Source organism: Pyrgilauda ruficollis, unplaced genomic scaffold (assembly GCF_017590135.1).
Source record: "Pyrgilauda ruficollis isolate IOZ18807 unplaced genomic scaffold, ASM1759013v1 scaffold23, whole genome shotgun sequence".
In the NCBI taxonomy this organism is placed as follows: Eukaryota; Metazoa; Chordata; class Aves; order Passeriformes; family Passeridae; genus Pyrgilauda; species Pyrgilauda ruficollis.
The window spans coordinates 2,144,269-2,159,740 of NW_024522539.1; the positions used below are offsets into that span (position 1 = coordinate 2,144,269).

General features: G+C 48.8%; 1 protein-coding gene across 1 annotated transcript in view; it reads left to right on the plus strand.

Annotated features, from left to right (window-relative positions):
- The first annotated feature begins 518 nt into the window (after positions 1-518).
- Positions 519-15,472, plus strand: part of CHSY1 (chondroitin sulfate synthase 1) — a 75,642-nt gene continuing 60,688 nt past the window's right edge. Inside the window, exons 1-2 of the mRNA XM_041469253.1 lie at positions 519-607; positions 9,369-9,864. Of these exons, the coding sequence (XP_041325187.1) occupies positions 561-607; positions 9,369-9,864 (543 nt within the window). The 5' untranslated portion in view covers positions 519-560. The remainder of the gene's footprint in view (positions 608-9,368; positions 9,865-15,472) is intronic.

Consider the following 15,472-nt stretch of genomic DNA (forward strand, 5'->3'; position numbering starts at 1 on the left):
CTTGGCGCAGGTGCTGGGATGCCTGTCCTGGGGTTATGTCCAGCGCCCCAGTCCCTGTCCCCAGAGCTGAGCATCCACATTCTCTGGGCCTCCTGCCCCTCTTGCTCTGGACAGCCGGGCTGAGGTTCTGGTGTCCCAGTTCCGAGGTCTCAGTGTGGGCTGCTGGGCCAGGATCCCTATCCCCTGTGTGGAATGCTTGGTTAAGGTGCCGCTCCCTGTCACAGAACCACGTTTGGGTTGGAAGGGCCCTTATCGCTCATCTCATCCCACTCCGTGCCCTGGGCAGCAGGGACACCTTCCCACAGACCAGGCTGCTCCGAGCCGCGTCCAACCTGGCCTGGAACACTTCCAGAGATGGGGCGGGACGTCCAGCGCTGCCGCTCCCGGGCGGTGCTCCCGCCCCGGGGTCACAGCGCGGCTCCCGGCGCCCCCTCCCCACGGCCGCGTCCCGGAGCCCCGCGCGGGGCGGGGGCCGCCCCGGGGGCTGCACGGCGGCGGCTCCGCCACGGCCGGGCGGGGCCAGGGGCCCGCCGGCACAGAGCTTCCTCTTCGTGGGGGTCATGACGGCGCAGAAGTACCTGCGGAGCCGCGCCGTGGCCGCGCACCGGTGAGCGGCAGGGGCCGGCGGCGCCCGGCGGGGTGGGGGTCCGGTGGGCTGCGTTGCGCTGGGGTCTGGGATGGGCTCGGGGTAGGTTCGGGTGGGTTCGGCTCGTCTCAGCTCGGTTCGGTCACGTTCAGCTGAGCCGGGCTCGTTTTGGTTCGTTCCCATTCAGCCGAGCTGGGCTTGGCTCGCTTCGCTCCCATTCAGCTGGACTCGAGCCGGTCGGCCGGTTCCCCCGGGGTAGAACCTCTCGGCCCGGGATGCCCTTACAGCCGGGATGTCCCCGCCGGCCCCGGGGGCCGCTCGCCCTTCCCCGGGGCAGGTGCGAGCGAGCCTCGGGGCACGCTCAGCCCCGGCAATCCTCGCTCCGACCCGGGCGCACCGAGCGAGCCCCGGGGCGCTCTCCGGGCGGGCTGCGGCGGGAGCGGCGCCCCGAGCGCGGCTCCGCTGCCCGGGCAGCTCGGCACGGACGCGAGGGGTCCAGTGAGTCGCGTTGCTGCTCCCGCAGGTTCCAGCTGGCCCCGGTGACCTTGCCTGAGGGTCAGGCAGCCCCGCCGATGTGAGGGGACGCTGAGTGCCGGTCACCGGCGGAGACACGGGCATCAAAGTGTGTCCCTCGGTGCCTCTGCCTTGGGCGCAGCTGCGCCACGCTGGTACGGTCCTTGGCTGCTGCTCGTGGAGCGAGCTGACAGCCTGACGGTAACAGAAATAAAGTTTGGGGACCGCTGTAATCCCCTGCATAAAGACCGCTGAGCAAAGCCAAAAGCGTGTGCTCGGGAATGAGACCCAGAAAAGGCATCTGGGAACAAAGAGTAAAACCCACCTCGGCTCTCTGCAGCCGCTGCTGAGGCTGGACCGGGCAGTGAAACAGCTCGGGTGAGGAGAGTGAGCCTGGGTGAAGCGCTCCAGAAGTGCTTCAGAGTGGTTGAGCTAGTGCAGGAGCCACGGTCTCTGAGCCGTGTTTGTTACCTGAGCACACCTAATTTTGGAGCAGGAACAGCCTTGGTGCTTTGCATTGTGTGCTGCTCGCCGTGGTCCCCAGGTGTGGCTGGGCATGGCACAGGCTAATGGGAATTCTGTCCGAAGCCTCGGCAGCATCAGGATAATCATCTCTTCTGTGAGAGATGTGTCTGTGGCTTTGGTGAAACTCTGTGCTCTGCTGAAATATGCTGGGATGTGCTCATTGCTCCGGTGTGTGCGCCAGCAGGCAGTGCTGGGAGGCTGCACGGGAAGCCTGCTTGGGAAATGTGAAAGAGTTAAAATGTCAGCTCGGGTATACCCCAGCTCTGGCTGAGCCAACACCCTCGGAGGAGCAGCCAGGAGCTCTGGGGCAGATCTTTAATAAAACATCCCCTTTAGTCTTGTGCTAGAACAAACCCTTCTCCATGTTCTGCCTGCCCTGGCTGAAAAGTACTTGGCCCTATTGGCCAGTAAGAGCAGGGTGGCAAAACTATGTATGATGGGCCATCAAACCATCGTTCCCAGCTCAGCTCTGGTTTCAGGAAATCTGTCTTTATATCAGCGTCCAATGCAATGAAATTGCTTTATTTGGGGTCTGAGGCATATTGTCCACCAGCGATGGTTTTAATGGAAACTTAATTCCTTCTTCCAGCAGTAGACCTGTAATTAAGTTACAGAAAGTGCATGATTGATGCTTTGAAATGGGTGAAGGAATCTGTTTCTTCAGGGTTATGTTCTTCGCCGTGTGGGATGGAGCATTTTGGATTGCAAATCTCACAGGCTGTGTAATTTAGATTTACATACAGGGAGGCTGGAGTCGTGTTGGGACATTGTGTACCAGGTTTTATGGCAGAGTCCTTTATCTAGCATCCATCAGATTTTGCATCAAGAATTCGGAAAAGGAAAATTTATCACTGTGTTGTCCAGAGTGTTCTTTGGGGAGAAATTCACTTTGCTGGTGTGGGAAGGATTCTTGTTTTTGCCTGGTTTTGCCTGTGCTTGCTGAGCAGTCTGGTGCTGTGGCGGAGCTGGGTTTGGAGAACAAGATCTGCGACATCTGCTCTCACAAAACAATGGCTAAAGATGCAACTTAACAAATTCAGCTAATGGAATCGGGCTCCTTCAGCCCTTAGATGGAGATCAGACTATCGCTTTTTACTACACTGCTATTTTGGTTTAACCTCTAGAGATGATGTCTGTTCTTGGAAGAGACGGATAAAGAGACTCTTAGTAGGGCTAAATGCGTTTTTCTCACCTCCGCTGGTGAAAGAAATGAGCTAATGTCCTGGTGACAGGAAGACATCTTTGGGGGAAGATGGGGAGGGGGGAAGAGGAAGACAAACCTGAAATCTTAAATGGCTTTTGATTGCCATGAAGTACTCAAGCAGACAATTGCTGGGATTACTACATTGACAAAGCATCCTGGTGAGCTGAATCGCTGGCACAGCCAGTGAAATGGGAAGCTGCTAGCAAGGCATTCCCGGGGTGGCAGCGTGTGCAGAGCCTTGATACCACGCTGAAAGGAATTAGGGATTCAGAGGCTGAATACCTCCAAATTGCTGTGGCTCAAAGGCCATTTACAGACGCGGCTAAAAGGGACCCGAGCGGAAAGCATTTGCTGATCCTGGCTGCTGTGAATCCAGATAGGGTCTAACAAGAGGGGAAGCAATCCACTTCCTGAACATCAATCATGAGCAAAATGACCACTGCAAGGCAAAACAGGCCTGCTGGATTTTCGGGAGCCGCCGGCTCTTTGTAACAGTCCTGCTTTTGTAGTCTGGGAGGCAGAGAATGAGCTTTAGATCCACAGGTTTTCGGAGGGCAGATCTGCAGCCTCAGCAGTGATTGCATCTGACAGCCAGGTTAGCAGCGCTTCCCTTCCAGGAGGCCGGTGAAGTGCAGCAGCAGGAGCCACGGTGTCGCTTGGAAGGAGAAGGAATAGTCAGGAAAAGAGCTGGGCAGGAAGGAGTTAAAGGGATGGCTGGGGTTCAGGGAAAGTGCAACAATATGTGCTAATGGTTTTGCAGTTGAGGGGAGTTGTCCTAAAAGAGCTGCAGGAAGGAGAGGATGGGAATAAGCAGTCTCCCAGAAGATTTAAGTCTGCTGTCTCAGGAACAGAAATATCAGGCAGTTAACCCATTTTTTTTTTTTTTCCGTTTGCGTAGCAACTAGATTTCCTGGGAAACGTGGCAGCAGAGTGGTGTGAATGCAGTTAATGGCGAGATGTCAGCGGCTGGCCTTTGGCAGCATCCCTGCAGGAACACAGCCGCAGCACTTCTGGGTTTGGGACAGTCCCCACGGCACCGTCAAGTGCCACGAGCACCATGAGTGATGCCCGGGGCTGGTGCTGAGCCATCCCTGCCCGGTGGCAGAAGGATGCCCTTCCGAGGCTCCATTTCAAACGTGCTGCCTTTGTTGGTGGTGGCTTACAGGAAGGTGGAATCCAAATACCTGAGTGCTCGGAAGAGCTTAAGTGAAAGGCAGCCAGAAGGATTTGGGTGTGGGGGAGTTTGTGTTATCTGTCTAAGCCTGCACTTACGCGTTGTTGTGCTGCTCCTAAATTCAGATCTGCATCTGTCAGGTGGTTTGGCTCGTTCTGGTCGCTGGTGAGGGGATGTGATGGATGGATTGTGGAGCTCCTGCCTCTTGGGAGGGGGCCCTGTGAAGTGACTTTGAATGTCGTGCCAGCACAGTACGTGTTTTACTTCATGTGTGAATCGTACCACAGTACTGCAGCAGTGAGAACTCGGTGTCCTGCTCAGGTATCCCCCACCAGAACCATGATGTACTTGGGATTTCTGGCCAATAACCTAAAATCTGTGAGGATGTTTAAGGAACGGTATGAAAGAAGCACATAGAGCAACTGTCGTTGATCCGGGGGGTAGGGGGTAAGTAAAACAAAGTCACTTACACCCCCCAAAATAACCGTATGGCCCAAAACTCTGAGACACTTGGGCTCTGATCTTAGCCTGGCCCACTGTCTGTGTGCCTGTGGGTGATGGATCCATTTCTGTCCCTGTGTCCACAGGGAAGGTGGATATGCATGGACAGAAAACTAGCATCACTTAAAATTGGGGGAGTTCAGCTCCAAGAAAGTTGCTTGGGTTCTCTGTTAAAGCAGTCCTGCAGAAACCTGAAAGGAACTTTTCCTCAAAATTGGAGTTCTGTAATGCAGATCTTAGTGACAGAGATCTGGAAATTTTAAAAAACGGGGTTTTTTGTGACCTCCCATGTGTTATGTACAATACCACGTGCAGGAGCAGTGTGCTGGTTTTCTGAGCTCAGTTCTCCTGTCTGAGCTGTGCTTCACTATTTCCCCTGTAGCAAATGTCGCTGGAAGAATGGGACCTTGAAGAACAGGGATGCCAAACTAGCCCTAATTCAACAGGGAATTTAGCTGCATTCAAGACATCAGTCTTTCACGTCTGTTGTCTTGCTGAGTTCTTCACAAATTATGATTTTCTTCAGTGTAATTATACAAGATGACTATTTCTCAAAACTTTAAATGATTTCTCTGATCTCCTCCGAGGGAAACTTCCTGAGCTGCAGACAAAAACCAAATACATTTTTTGTCAGTCTTCAGCCTGAGTCTTTACAAAGGGAGCACTGTCTGCATAACGCCACTGACTGTGCTTCTGCAGTCTGCAGAGCTGATAAGCAAGATAATACAAATAAATAATAAATACTGGAAACTGAAGATAAAACATCCCAGATCTGTGCTGCTCCTGCTGCAAGTTGTGCTTTTAAGCTTCTTTCTAAATGAAGAAATAACTTCTGACAACATTTCAAGACTACAGCTGTGGTCACTTTTTAGAAATACTGGGTTTTTTTAGCACTCTTGGTATGTACAAGGTTTTCTGTATTTCACGAATACATGGGAGCCAGCTAAAAAGATAAAATCTTTTCACCCAGTTTGCTTGTGACTTGCTTAGCTTAGGGTACATGTAGGATATCCAGTGTGCAAAACTGGGTGAGAGAGGGATGATGAAATTGATTTGGTAGCCACCAGCACTGGAGCATCACTGGACTCATGTCCTCTGCTTAGAGCTTTGTTTCTGAGGAAGCATTACTCATTTAGTGTGTGTTTGTTTAATTTTCACTTGGATTTCCTAGTCAGCACAGCCTTCTGGTTTGTGGAGTTGTGTGCCCTGTGCACTGAGAGAAACCAGGTCAGCCAGCATCGTGCGGGTTTTTTACCTCCTGGGGAGGGTAATAGAGAGCCTTGCTGTCCTGATTCATGCACATCCTCCTGCTTAAGCAGCAGATTCAGATTACACGGAGGAGATAAGGTTGGGATCTGTCAGGTTTTTAAATGACCAGTTCAGTGCAGTATCAGTTGTATTCACAAGCTGGTATTTCTCTGTGGACAGAGTCGAAATGGCTTGGACTGAAGTGCTCAGTGATGGATCACTGCAGCCCAGGTGGTCTCTGCAGGTGCAGATACAGGAGTCTGGTGGCAGAAATGTTGTGTCAGTGTGTCCTTTAAACAGCTCAGGGTGACAGGGTGGTGGGGAAGAAGAAGGGTGTCAGATTTCCATAAAGATATTTTTCTTGTTTTTTTTTTAAATTGTCAAACATACAATTCTCTTGCAGATACAACCTGCAGGTTGTATATTGGAGAAATCTTGGCCAGGAAAGTGATGTCAGCTAGTGGAAGGGGGTGTTGGTGGGGCCACAGAGGTGGGGAGGTGTTGAGACAAGAGCTCTGTGCTCAGGAGCTGAAGGGTCAGGTTGCTGCCCATAACCTGAGAGCAGACAAGGTAAATGACAGTGGTGGTGGGAGGACTGGCAAAAAATGTAGGTTTTACATACTAAACTACAGAATTGCTGGTGATGGAGCCAGGTCTGATTATTTGCAATATTGGATAAAAAAGTTAAAAGCGGCTTTGATCAGAATTCATCCCTGGATTTATCAGCCCTTAGTTCTGCTGATAACTGGGGCCAGAAAAACCTACTTACAGTTCATCTCACCCTCTGTGCTTTGGCTTCTTTGGCTGAGTGCAACAACACGCTTCCTGAGCAAACTGTTCTCCCTGTATTCTGTCCCCAGAAAGGGCCAGAGCGAGCTGTGGCTTCGACGTGAGGAGCAGCCCGTGGTGACTCCATTGTCTCAGCCCCTGCCCGAGCTGTGCTCTGTTGACACAGACACTTGGGCTGTTTGTCCATGTGGGAGGGTTTCGTCCCTTTGGGTTCAGACAAAGCCACGGTCACAAATAACACGTTGAGCTGTCTCATCCTGGAAATTGTGTTGTTGCAGGAGGTGAACAAAGGCTCAGTCAAGCTGTGCTGTGCACGGTCGATGGGGTTGACGTGAGATCCCAAGGCTGGAGTGACATCGTGGTGCTCACACAGGTCCTTGGGGCGTGGATGTTGTTAGGGCACGGTCTTTCTGTCCCCACTGTGTGCTTCACACATGCAGGAATGTCTCTGTTTTACCCCTGGTCTGATGTGAAACCTAAATATGGCTCTTATGGAAAGATGGGCTCAAGCTAGCTGTGAGATGAGGGGCAATAAGAAGACTGGGAATCAAGCCTGCCAGGGTTTGTGGATGTGCATGCATTTTGTTCCCTTTCTGTTGAATGGGAGCTCTTCTCTTGACAATAATTAGTGGTTCTTGAGGTGAAGGTACCTATTTGGAGAGCAAGGAGTAAATTTAAACTGGGAATCAACAGAAGGGCTTGATGACTTCCAGAAAGGAGCTAAAGCTTGGAGCAATAGAAGACATCCTGTGTTGCCCAGAGATTATAGTCATGATAAAGGCAGATCTTTCAGGGTATGAAGAGCAAGTCTGAAAATACATTGCTTGCTTTTGAATAAAAAAGTAAATAAGCAGAAATTTCCATAAGACTTTAGGTATAACTTCAGTCTGGTGGTTGTCTGCAGGGTGTCCTGTGTCCACCCAAAGCTGTGTCTCAGTGGATGAGATTAGCTGCTTTTCTCAGTAACTCCTTCTGTCCTTTCTTTCTGTGACACTGAAATTTAAATTTATCTTTAGAGAAGAAAAGTCTTTTAAACTTAGACTGGGAGTTGATATGGGAAGAGCTGTGGGTGATTTGTTTATGGAGTGTGGGTGTTAGAAAATAAACAGCAGAACTTCCTTAAGAGTTAGTGAAAGTTCAGGATGTGACCATGTCTCCTTTTGAAATGGGCAGTTCTCAGTGATTTAACAGGATGTGATTTATAGCCAGCAGTACTGTGCATTAATTGCTTCAATGATAATTAAAGGCCTCATCACCTCTGTTGTGAAGTCAGTGGGAATGTTTCCATTTGCTTTACTCCCTCCTCTTCTGGGAAGCTCGGATCTAAACTTTTGCTATGAAACACTACCCGTGGCAGTAAGAAATCCAGGAGACAAAGCTTTTAAAGTAATTGGGTGATATTCATTACACACAGTGGAATAAGTGAGCAACTGTTAAGGTGTCAAAGTTGATGTTTAGGTAGTCTCATTAAATATCTCTGCATTTTCTGATGGAACTTAAGGAATAATTCTACTGAAATTAGTTCTATATTTCAGGCTCTATATGATAACTAATTCTGGAGATTTCAAATTTCACATGGTCTGAGGTGCCCAAAATCTACTCAGGTATTGGCAATAAGCCTGTGCTGAGAGGCATCTGGTCGGAGTGACAGTGATGCATTGAGGGAATACTGTGTCCTTTACCTTGAGAGTCTTTTCACATCAGCTTTAGGTTATATTCCGAGTATAGTTGCCAAATAGAATGATGGATTATTCTCTCTGTATATAAAAAGGGGCACAACCTGTTGGTTTACCAACTAAAATAGTTTTCTGTGAGGGGTATGTGATCTCTTATCCCAGATAGAATCTCAGAAAATGGTACTGCAAGCTTAAAATTAATATTTTTGAGGGCAAGGCTGTAGCAGTTACGTGACTGAGAATCCTCCCTGGAGGAGGCTGTGCTCTGCCTTGAGGAATCATCCTGCAGCTCTTCCTGCTATCAGTGACCCAGTTTGCCCACGCAGATGGGTTGGATTTGTCAGAGAGGAGCAGGGAAGGTGTGGAGCAGATGTTGCTATGCTGCTCTGCACAGGAAAGGCTCCTCTTCTGTGCAGTTCTCTCCACTAGAACCTGGAATGAGATGTCTGGAAAGCTGCTGGAGGTGCAGATGTTGGGTAGCACCATGTTACTGTGGAATTATGGGTTTTACAGGCATCTCTTAGAACTTTGCTGGGATGGACAAAGCCACTTGAGGTTACTTCTGCTCCATGCTCTGTGCTTTGCTTCTCCACACACCATCTGGAGAAGTTGCTGTTTGGTTGGTTTCCCAAGGGACACCATTTCCTTAAAAGTTCATGTGAATTTACTCTCTGGAAGTCTGTATTTGTCAGTGCACATTGGAGCTTCTGGGGAGGCTTAGAGGGAATGGAAGGTGGCTATGGTGCTGAACAACTTGCAGGGAAACTTTGGAAGCAGTAAATTCAGTTGTATGTGTATTGTTGACCCATATTGGATCACCTCTGTATTTTGTGATCAATAGCTGTTAGTGCAAAACTGAGTGTGCTTAAGAAATCCTGCTTTCCATTAGTGAACTGCTGCTATTGAATTCTTTTTCTAACATATGGAGGTGCAAAAATGGCACTCAGACGCTTGTCATATCAGAATTTTGTGTATGTTGTACCAATCGCTGTGTGTGCCATGTGAGTGTCCTCATTTGTGTGGTAAAAAATAACCTTTCAAGGTGTTCAAAAAAGAAAATTTGTAAAGCAGGTGAGCCGTAGTCTGTGGCAGCACTCTCTGCCTGCCCTGGTTTGCATATTTAATTATTCCTTCTTGTCTTTTCCAATGTAGAACGTGGTCCAAAACCATTCCTGGCAAGGTCGAATTCTTCTCCAGCGAGGGTTCGGACACCTCTATCCCCATCCCCATCGTGCCGCTTCCAGGTGTAGATGACTCCTATCCCCCCCAGAAGAAATCCTTCATGATGCTCAAATACATGCATGACCACTACTTGGACAAATACGAATGGTTTATGAGGGCTGACGACGACGTTTACATCAAAGGGGACAAACTGGAGAACTTCCTCAGGAGCCTGAACAGCAGCGAGCCCCTGTTCCTGGGCCAGACCGGCCTCGGCACCACGGAGGAGATGGGGAAGCTGGCGCTGGAGCCGGGGGAGAACTTCTGCATGGGGGGGCCAGGAGTGATCATGAGCCGGGAGGTGCTGCGGAGGATGGTGCCGCACATCGGCGAGTGCCTGCGGGAGATGTACACCACGCACGAGGACGTGGAGGTGGGACGGTGCGTGCGGAGGTTCGCGGGGGTGCAGTGCGTCTGGTCCTACGAGGTAAGGACGGGGGTAATGGGGAGGGGTCTTTTGAGGCAGGTAGAGGGGAGGGTTGCTGTTGTGCACAGCAGATCCCTCAGCACCCACCTCCCTCTGCGGCATCACCATCCAACTGTACGGTTTCTGCGTTTCCTGCGAGTGGCACCCTTGGAAAGACCTACAAAAATTTGGAAATGCAGCAGTAAGGAGGGAAATGGAGGAACGTTCGTTATTCATAACAGATATTTTTATTTAGATAGAAAGGGATTAAGCTGAAATTAAAATGGCCTCGAGTGCCTGCAGTCCTGACTGTCCAAGCCTCTTTTATCTTCTTTAGGCGAGCACGTCTTGGCGTCAGCATGGAAAAATGGATGATACAATTACCGTGTTTCTTACTGCAGTTGAAATGTGTGAGGCTGACAGATGTTTGCCCTGACAGTGACAGTTTTTCCCCAAACTGGAGATGTCTCATGGTGGCTGGCACTGTAACCCTGCATGCTGAGCTGCCTCCTGGCAGCCCAAATCTGTAGCTGCTCTGGGCACTTGTTGGCAGCCCCATCCTGCAGGCGCCTGCTCAGCAGGTCCTTGACGTCAGCAGGGACAAGCCACCACTCTTACCGAAACTCGTGGTCTGCCCACACTCATGTGCCTGCAAATTTGGCATTTTGGGAGATAAAAAATTAGCCTGCTTGTGGCAGAGTTTCCTGCTGCTGTTTGTTGTGAGCTGGCAGCTCCATCCCGGGGGTGACAGGGGCTGCTCCTGCCTGGGTGTGCTGAGCTCCTTGAAGCAAGTCCTGGGTGTATACAGACTGCCTGGTTGAAAGCAGCTGCTGGGCTTGAGCTGCACTTCCACCAGGGCCAATGCTGGTGGGTCTGCCTTAGAAATATGGGAGAAGTTGAAAGCAGAAGAGAGGCTGCAGTTTGTCTCTGTGCACAAACATTTATGATCTGACGCAATTATGGCTTTGTCCTTTTATGAGATGTGGTGAAGGGGGGTTCTTCTGCTGTGTGACAGGAGCTGTGGTCACAGCGACAGTGAGGTCACAGACAGTGACAGATATTGCTGCTGAGCCACTCTTTCACTGGCAAAGACTTGGCTTTAACTTTTGACATTGAGTTTCTGCCCCCAAAAGCTGTTGCTTTGTTTCAGTTCACAGTTCAGTGACGGGGAAGCCTTTGAGGAAGGGAAAGGAGGTTTCCAGCTGCAGTTATTAATTAATATCTTTTGTGCCTGGAGACTTTCTGGACGAGCAGTTTCTCTCCACATTCCCTGCTTTCAGACCTGGAACTAGTTTATGTTTTGCCAGCATTGTGGCTTAGCCATTTGTAAAGAGTCAGTAACTTTTTCCACAGTTTTTAGCAGCATAAAATTTTTACTATAGACATTCAGAGTTGAAATAACTTCTGCTGTGAATGCCTGTACCATCTGGCATTTGATAAGTTACTGAAGGTCAGCATTTTGGTCCTATTGAAACTGTCAAAGAGCTCCTAAATTCAATACAACCAAATATTGGGTTGAAATAACCAACGATAGCACACAACTGCACTGGGAATGCTGTGTGACAGAAATAGATGGGGCTTTGTCGTAATCAGTTTTGTTTGATGAGCTTCTGTTATTAGCCTTAATGCTGGATTCTCCTAAGTGCCATGAATTGCTTAAAATTGGTTTGTGTGAAGTGTATAAACTGTTGGGTGTTCAGAAGTAACCCCTGAGTGTAGGATGTTAAGGTTCAGCTGTTGGTTAGTGTAGGAAACATTTCAATGACAAAAGCACACAGCTTCTGCAAGAAGTAAGTCCACTCTCATTTAGTTGTGGCTTTTCAATTTAAATACCTGTCATCTTTTTTTATCTGGTCCTCTTGTTGCCCAGATGAAATGTGCCTGGTATTTTATTTCAGATAAAGCAATAGCTCTGTGAAAAAACACAGCTGTCACAACAGCTGTGTTAGGAAGGCTTGGTGTAAAAGCGACATTTTCCATGTCTTGTACGTTCATGAACATCAAGTAACAGGCCACTGTAAGTGAATTGCAAAATGTTGTGTTTCACTGAGCTTCTGATGGAGCAAAAGTTTATCTGTGCCTGCTCTGCTGGGGCACAGCCACCGCATCCTTCACGATTCCCATTGGAAGAAAAGCTGTGACAGCACGAGGCTCAGCAGACAGAGCAGCTTAAAAATCCCAAACCTCACACTTCTCTTTTGCAGCCTGCACTTCCTGTTCTGAAGAGGCTCGAGTGGCAGCACGAGTGAGGAGTTCAGGTCTCTGCAGTGACCCCCCAGCTCGCTGGGTTTCGTTCTCAGCATCTCGGGCGTGGAGTGCCCTGCTGGTCCTCACCATGGGTGGCTTTTCCCTGCACTGTTCTTGTGGTGGGCTCCCTGCCCAGAATAATTTTACTCATCTCCCTGACTGTCACTGCCCTCTTTCTCTGATTTTGGGATCCCACAATGTCTTTACTGTGCTGCTCATCTTCCCTGGCCCTGGCCCTGGTGGTGTGCCCGAATGCATCACCAGGCCCAGCTCTGTGTGGCGTTTCTGCTCACAGCAGTTTGTCTCAAAGCCCCTTTTTTCCCCCTTTCCTGTGTTTCTGTCACCCCTCTGCTCTCCGCAGTGCCTCTCAGAGCACTTCATTAGAGTGGCATCAGTTATTGCCCGTTTCAAGACTTGTGAGGATTTGTTCGCGCTCTTCCTGCCGTCAGGAGCTTTTCAGCAGACACAGTAGAGGAATTGACACCACCGTTCTTTGGACTTCCTGTGGCATCTCAGCTCAGAAAAGCAGCAGCAGCAGCATCAGCAAGGTTGAGGACAACTGCAGCTCTCGGGGCTCTGGGCAGCTCTGACCCACCCAGGCTGCTGCTTTGGGAGCAGTTTGCAGCCCACAAGGGATTTTAAGCTCCTGTGACCAGGCTTGGAGCTGTTATTTGACACAGCTTTATTTGACACAGGTTGAGTGAGTCACAGATGAGACATGGCTGTTAAATGTAAATTCTTTAGCTCAAGGATTATCATCATTGTAAAAACAAAATGCAGGCTGTTGCTGCTGTTTGACAAATAGCTGTAAAACTCAGTGCTCTGTAGGGTGGAGCAGCCAAAGCCAGAGAGTTTATGCCACAAATGATAAGAAAACAGTCATGAAAAGAATGGAGATGTGAAATCTCTGAAGCTTCTAGAAGGGAGCTTGAGAGTTCATGAAGAAATATAGTGTGTGGTCCTTTTTTTGAAGAGAACTAAACGGTTGGAGTGAACTTCCTCAGAAGTGGTTCTGCATTTCTAGTGACTGTTGGTACTTTAGACTTCTGGTACATTGCTGGGTGTTATTCTCAGGAAAAGATTGCCTACTTAAGTCTCCTTCCTTATCCCCTTTCCTCCCACCAGTAGTTCTTCCAGTCCATCTCATGTGGATCACAGGGACATGGAAGTTTTGTTTTCTCCTACATTGCCGTGTGGTGCCACACAGGGTCTTGGATTTCAGCCTGAGAACATGTTCTGGTTTTGATGACAAGCTCTTTCATTTGTGATTTAAATAATCCCAAAAGTATTGTTGATCTCAGTTTTGTGTCTAATATTTCATTTAAATGCACCTGAATTACAAAGTCACTGCTGTGTAGCTTGGTGTTGTTTCAGCCTTATTTTGCAGCTGTTGCTGAGCATTGTTCTAATTTGTGGTTAACAGCTTCACAACTTTATTACAGCATCTTTGTAGCTGCTAGAAGTCAAGGCAGTGCTGATATATCTCATTAATTTCTTCAGTATTAAAACCCTTCTGACACATGCTGCTTTCAGGTGATCCCAGTTCCTTCCTCTGTGTCCTACAGTGCAATAGTGGGTAGTGGATCCTACAGTGGATCCAGTGGAACATCTTTTGCTACCTCTGGCAGGTATAAATAAACAAGTTTGTCTGTTTTATCTCCTGTTCTGATTGAGGTTGTGGGAGAAATTGGGTGAGATGCAGCAAATGTGTCTGTTTGGAGAAAGCAGTGCTTTCCTCCAAACTGCAACAAGTACTCTAAAATGTCCTGAAAGAAGACAGGATTTTTTACAACAATATACATGGGAAAGAAGGTATAACAAGGGCAGTGATCACATCAGGAAATGTGAGCAGCAAGGAAGAGCAGGTCCAACCTTTTGGGTGTTGGTGAGGGGAAAAAGTAGGGCAGTGGTGACCAGGGATAGCAGGGGGCTTTGGGAGAAGGGGGGTTTGAATTAATATTTTGTGTGGTCTTTCATCTGGAGTAATTGACGATAATTGCTACTCTGAAATTCACTGAAGTTAAGAAAGCCCTTAAAGTGCACATTATATCTGCCAAGTACACTGGCAGTGCCAGAACATACCGTTTCTGGGATGGATGTTCCCAAGGGCAAAACTGAAGTTTATGGTTTTCTGTAAGACAGCCGGAAGTAAAAAAAAAAAAAAAAAAAAAATTAGAGTCCTGCAGTGATTGATCAGATCTGAAAGACTGGAAAGAGGTGCTGCTGTTAATGGCTGACCTCCAGTTCCTTTGCTTTATCCTTCTGTCATTAACAAAAAGGAGATTGATGCTGTTGTGGCTGGGTGGTGAGTGACACCAGCACAGAGCGAGCTCTCGGAGCAGGGCAGGATGGGGTCTGTGAGGGGGTGCTGGGGCACCTCTGTTCTCTGCAGACACTGGGGGCAGTGGGGTTGGACTGTGGTGTTTGGTTGTTCTTGCTCCATTAACTCCTCCTTGGACTCCCAGCCAGCAAGTGAAAGATTTGACTTGTCTTTGTGGTAGGAGCTTCCAGCAGCACTCCTGAAATCAGACATTATTATACGTGTGTATTGTCCTGGCTTCAAAGCTTGGACATTTTCTGAAGTCAGAGCATGGAAACTTGACAAACCCTGACAGCACAGACACCTTATCTCACTGTGTGTGCAGCCCACTGCATTTCTTAATTTCAAGCAATTGTGATGTGAATTGTGTGTGTGAGAGAAGGAGGATAGAAGCATGCCCAGAGTTTTAGGATGGATGTTTATAAGTCGTCTTTCCTCCAGCACTAAATTTTATCTTTGGAATGCCTCAGAGATGTCTTTTTGGCTTCAGATTAAGATGTAAGTGGGTGGCCATGTATTCTGGGAAATGGATGGAGATTGAGCTCCCTGAAGGTAATGAGGAATGGCATTTTGTCAAAGGACAGACAGGTAAGACTGGAGAAGAGCATTATCTGGGCAGGGGAGGTGATGCATGGGGCTCAGGGTGAGACTGAAATACATGACTGATGTGACAGGGAGTCCGTGACAACAGTGGGGGAGGCACTGTGGTGTGGCCACTGTGGTCTAATTTTAGTGTTTGCTGAGGAGGAGGGCAGAGAGGTCAAAGGAGAGAGTAAAGGCTGCAGACTGGGTCTGTGGAACCAAGGTGTGGGTTAGGAGGATTTGGAAGTTTTGGAATGGGAGACAGGTCTCAGGTCTGCAGCCAGGTCTTGACCTGGCTCTTCAGAAAATAACTGAGTGTTTGAGAACCAGATGCTCCAAAGGGGGAGAACTTGACATTGCTGCTTTCTTACTGACTTCTGAATGCAGGTTGGTCAAGGTTTATTCTGTGGTGCAGAAATGAACAACAAATGTTGTAACAAAACGTGAGTCTGGGTCCCATTCACTTTCTGCAGGACATCC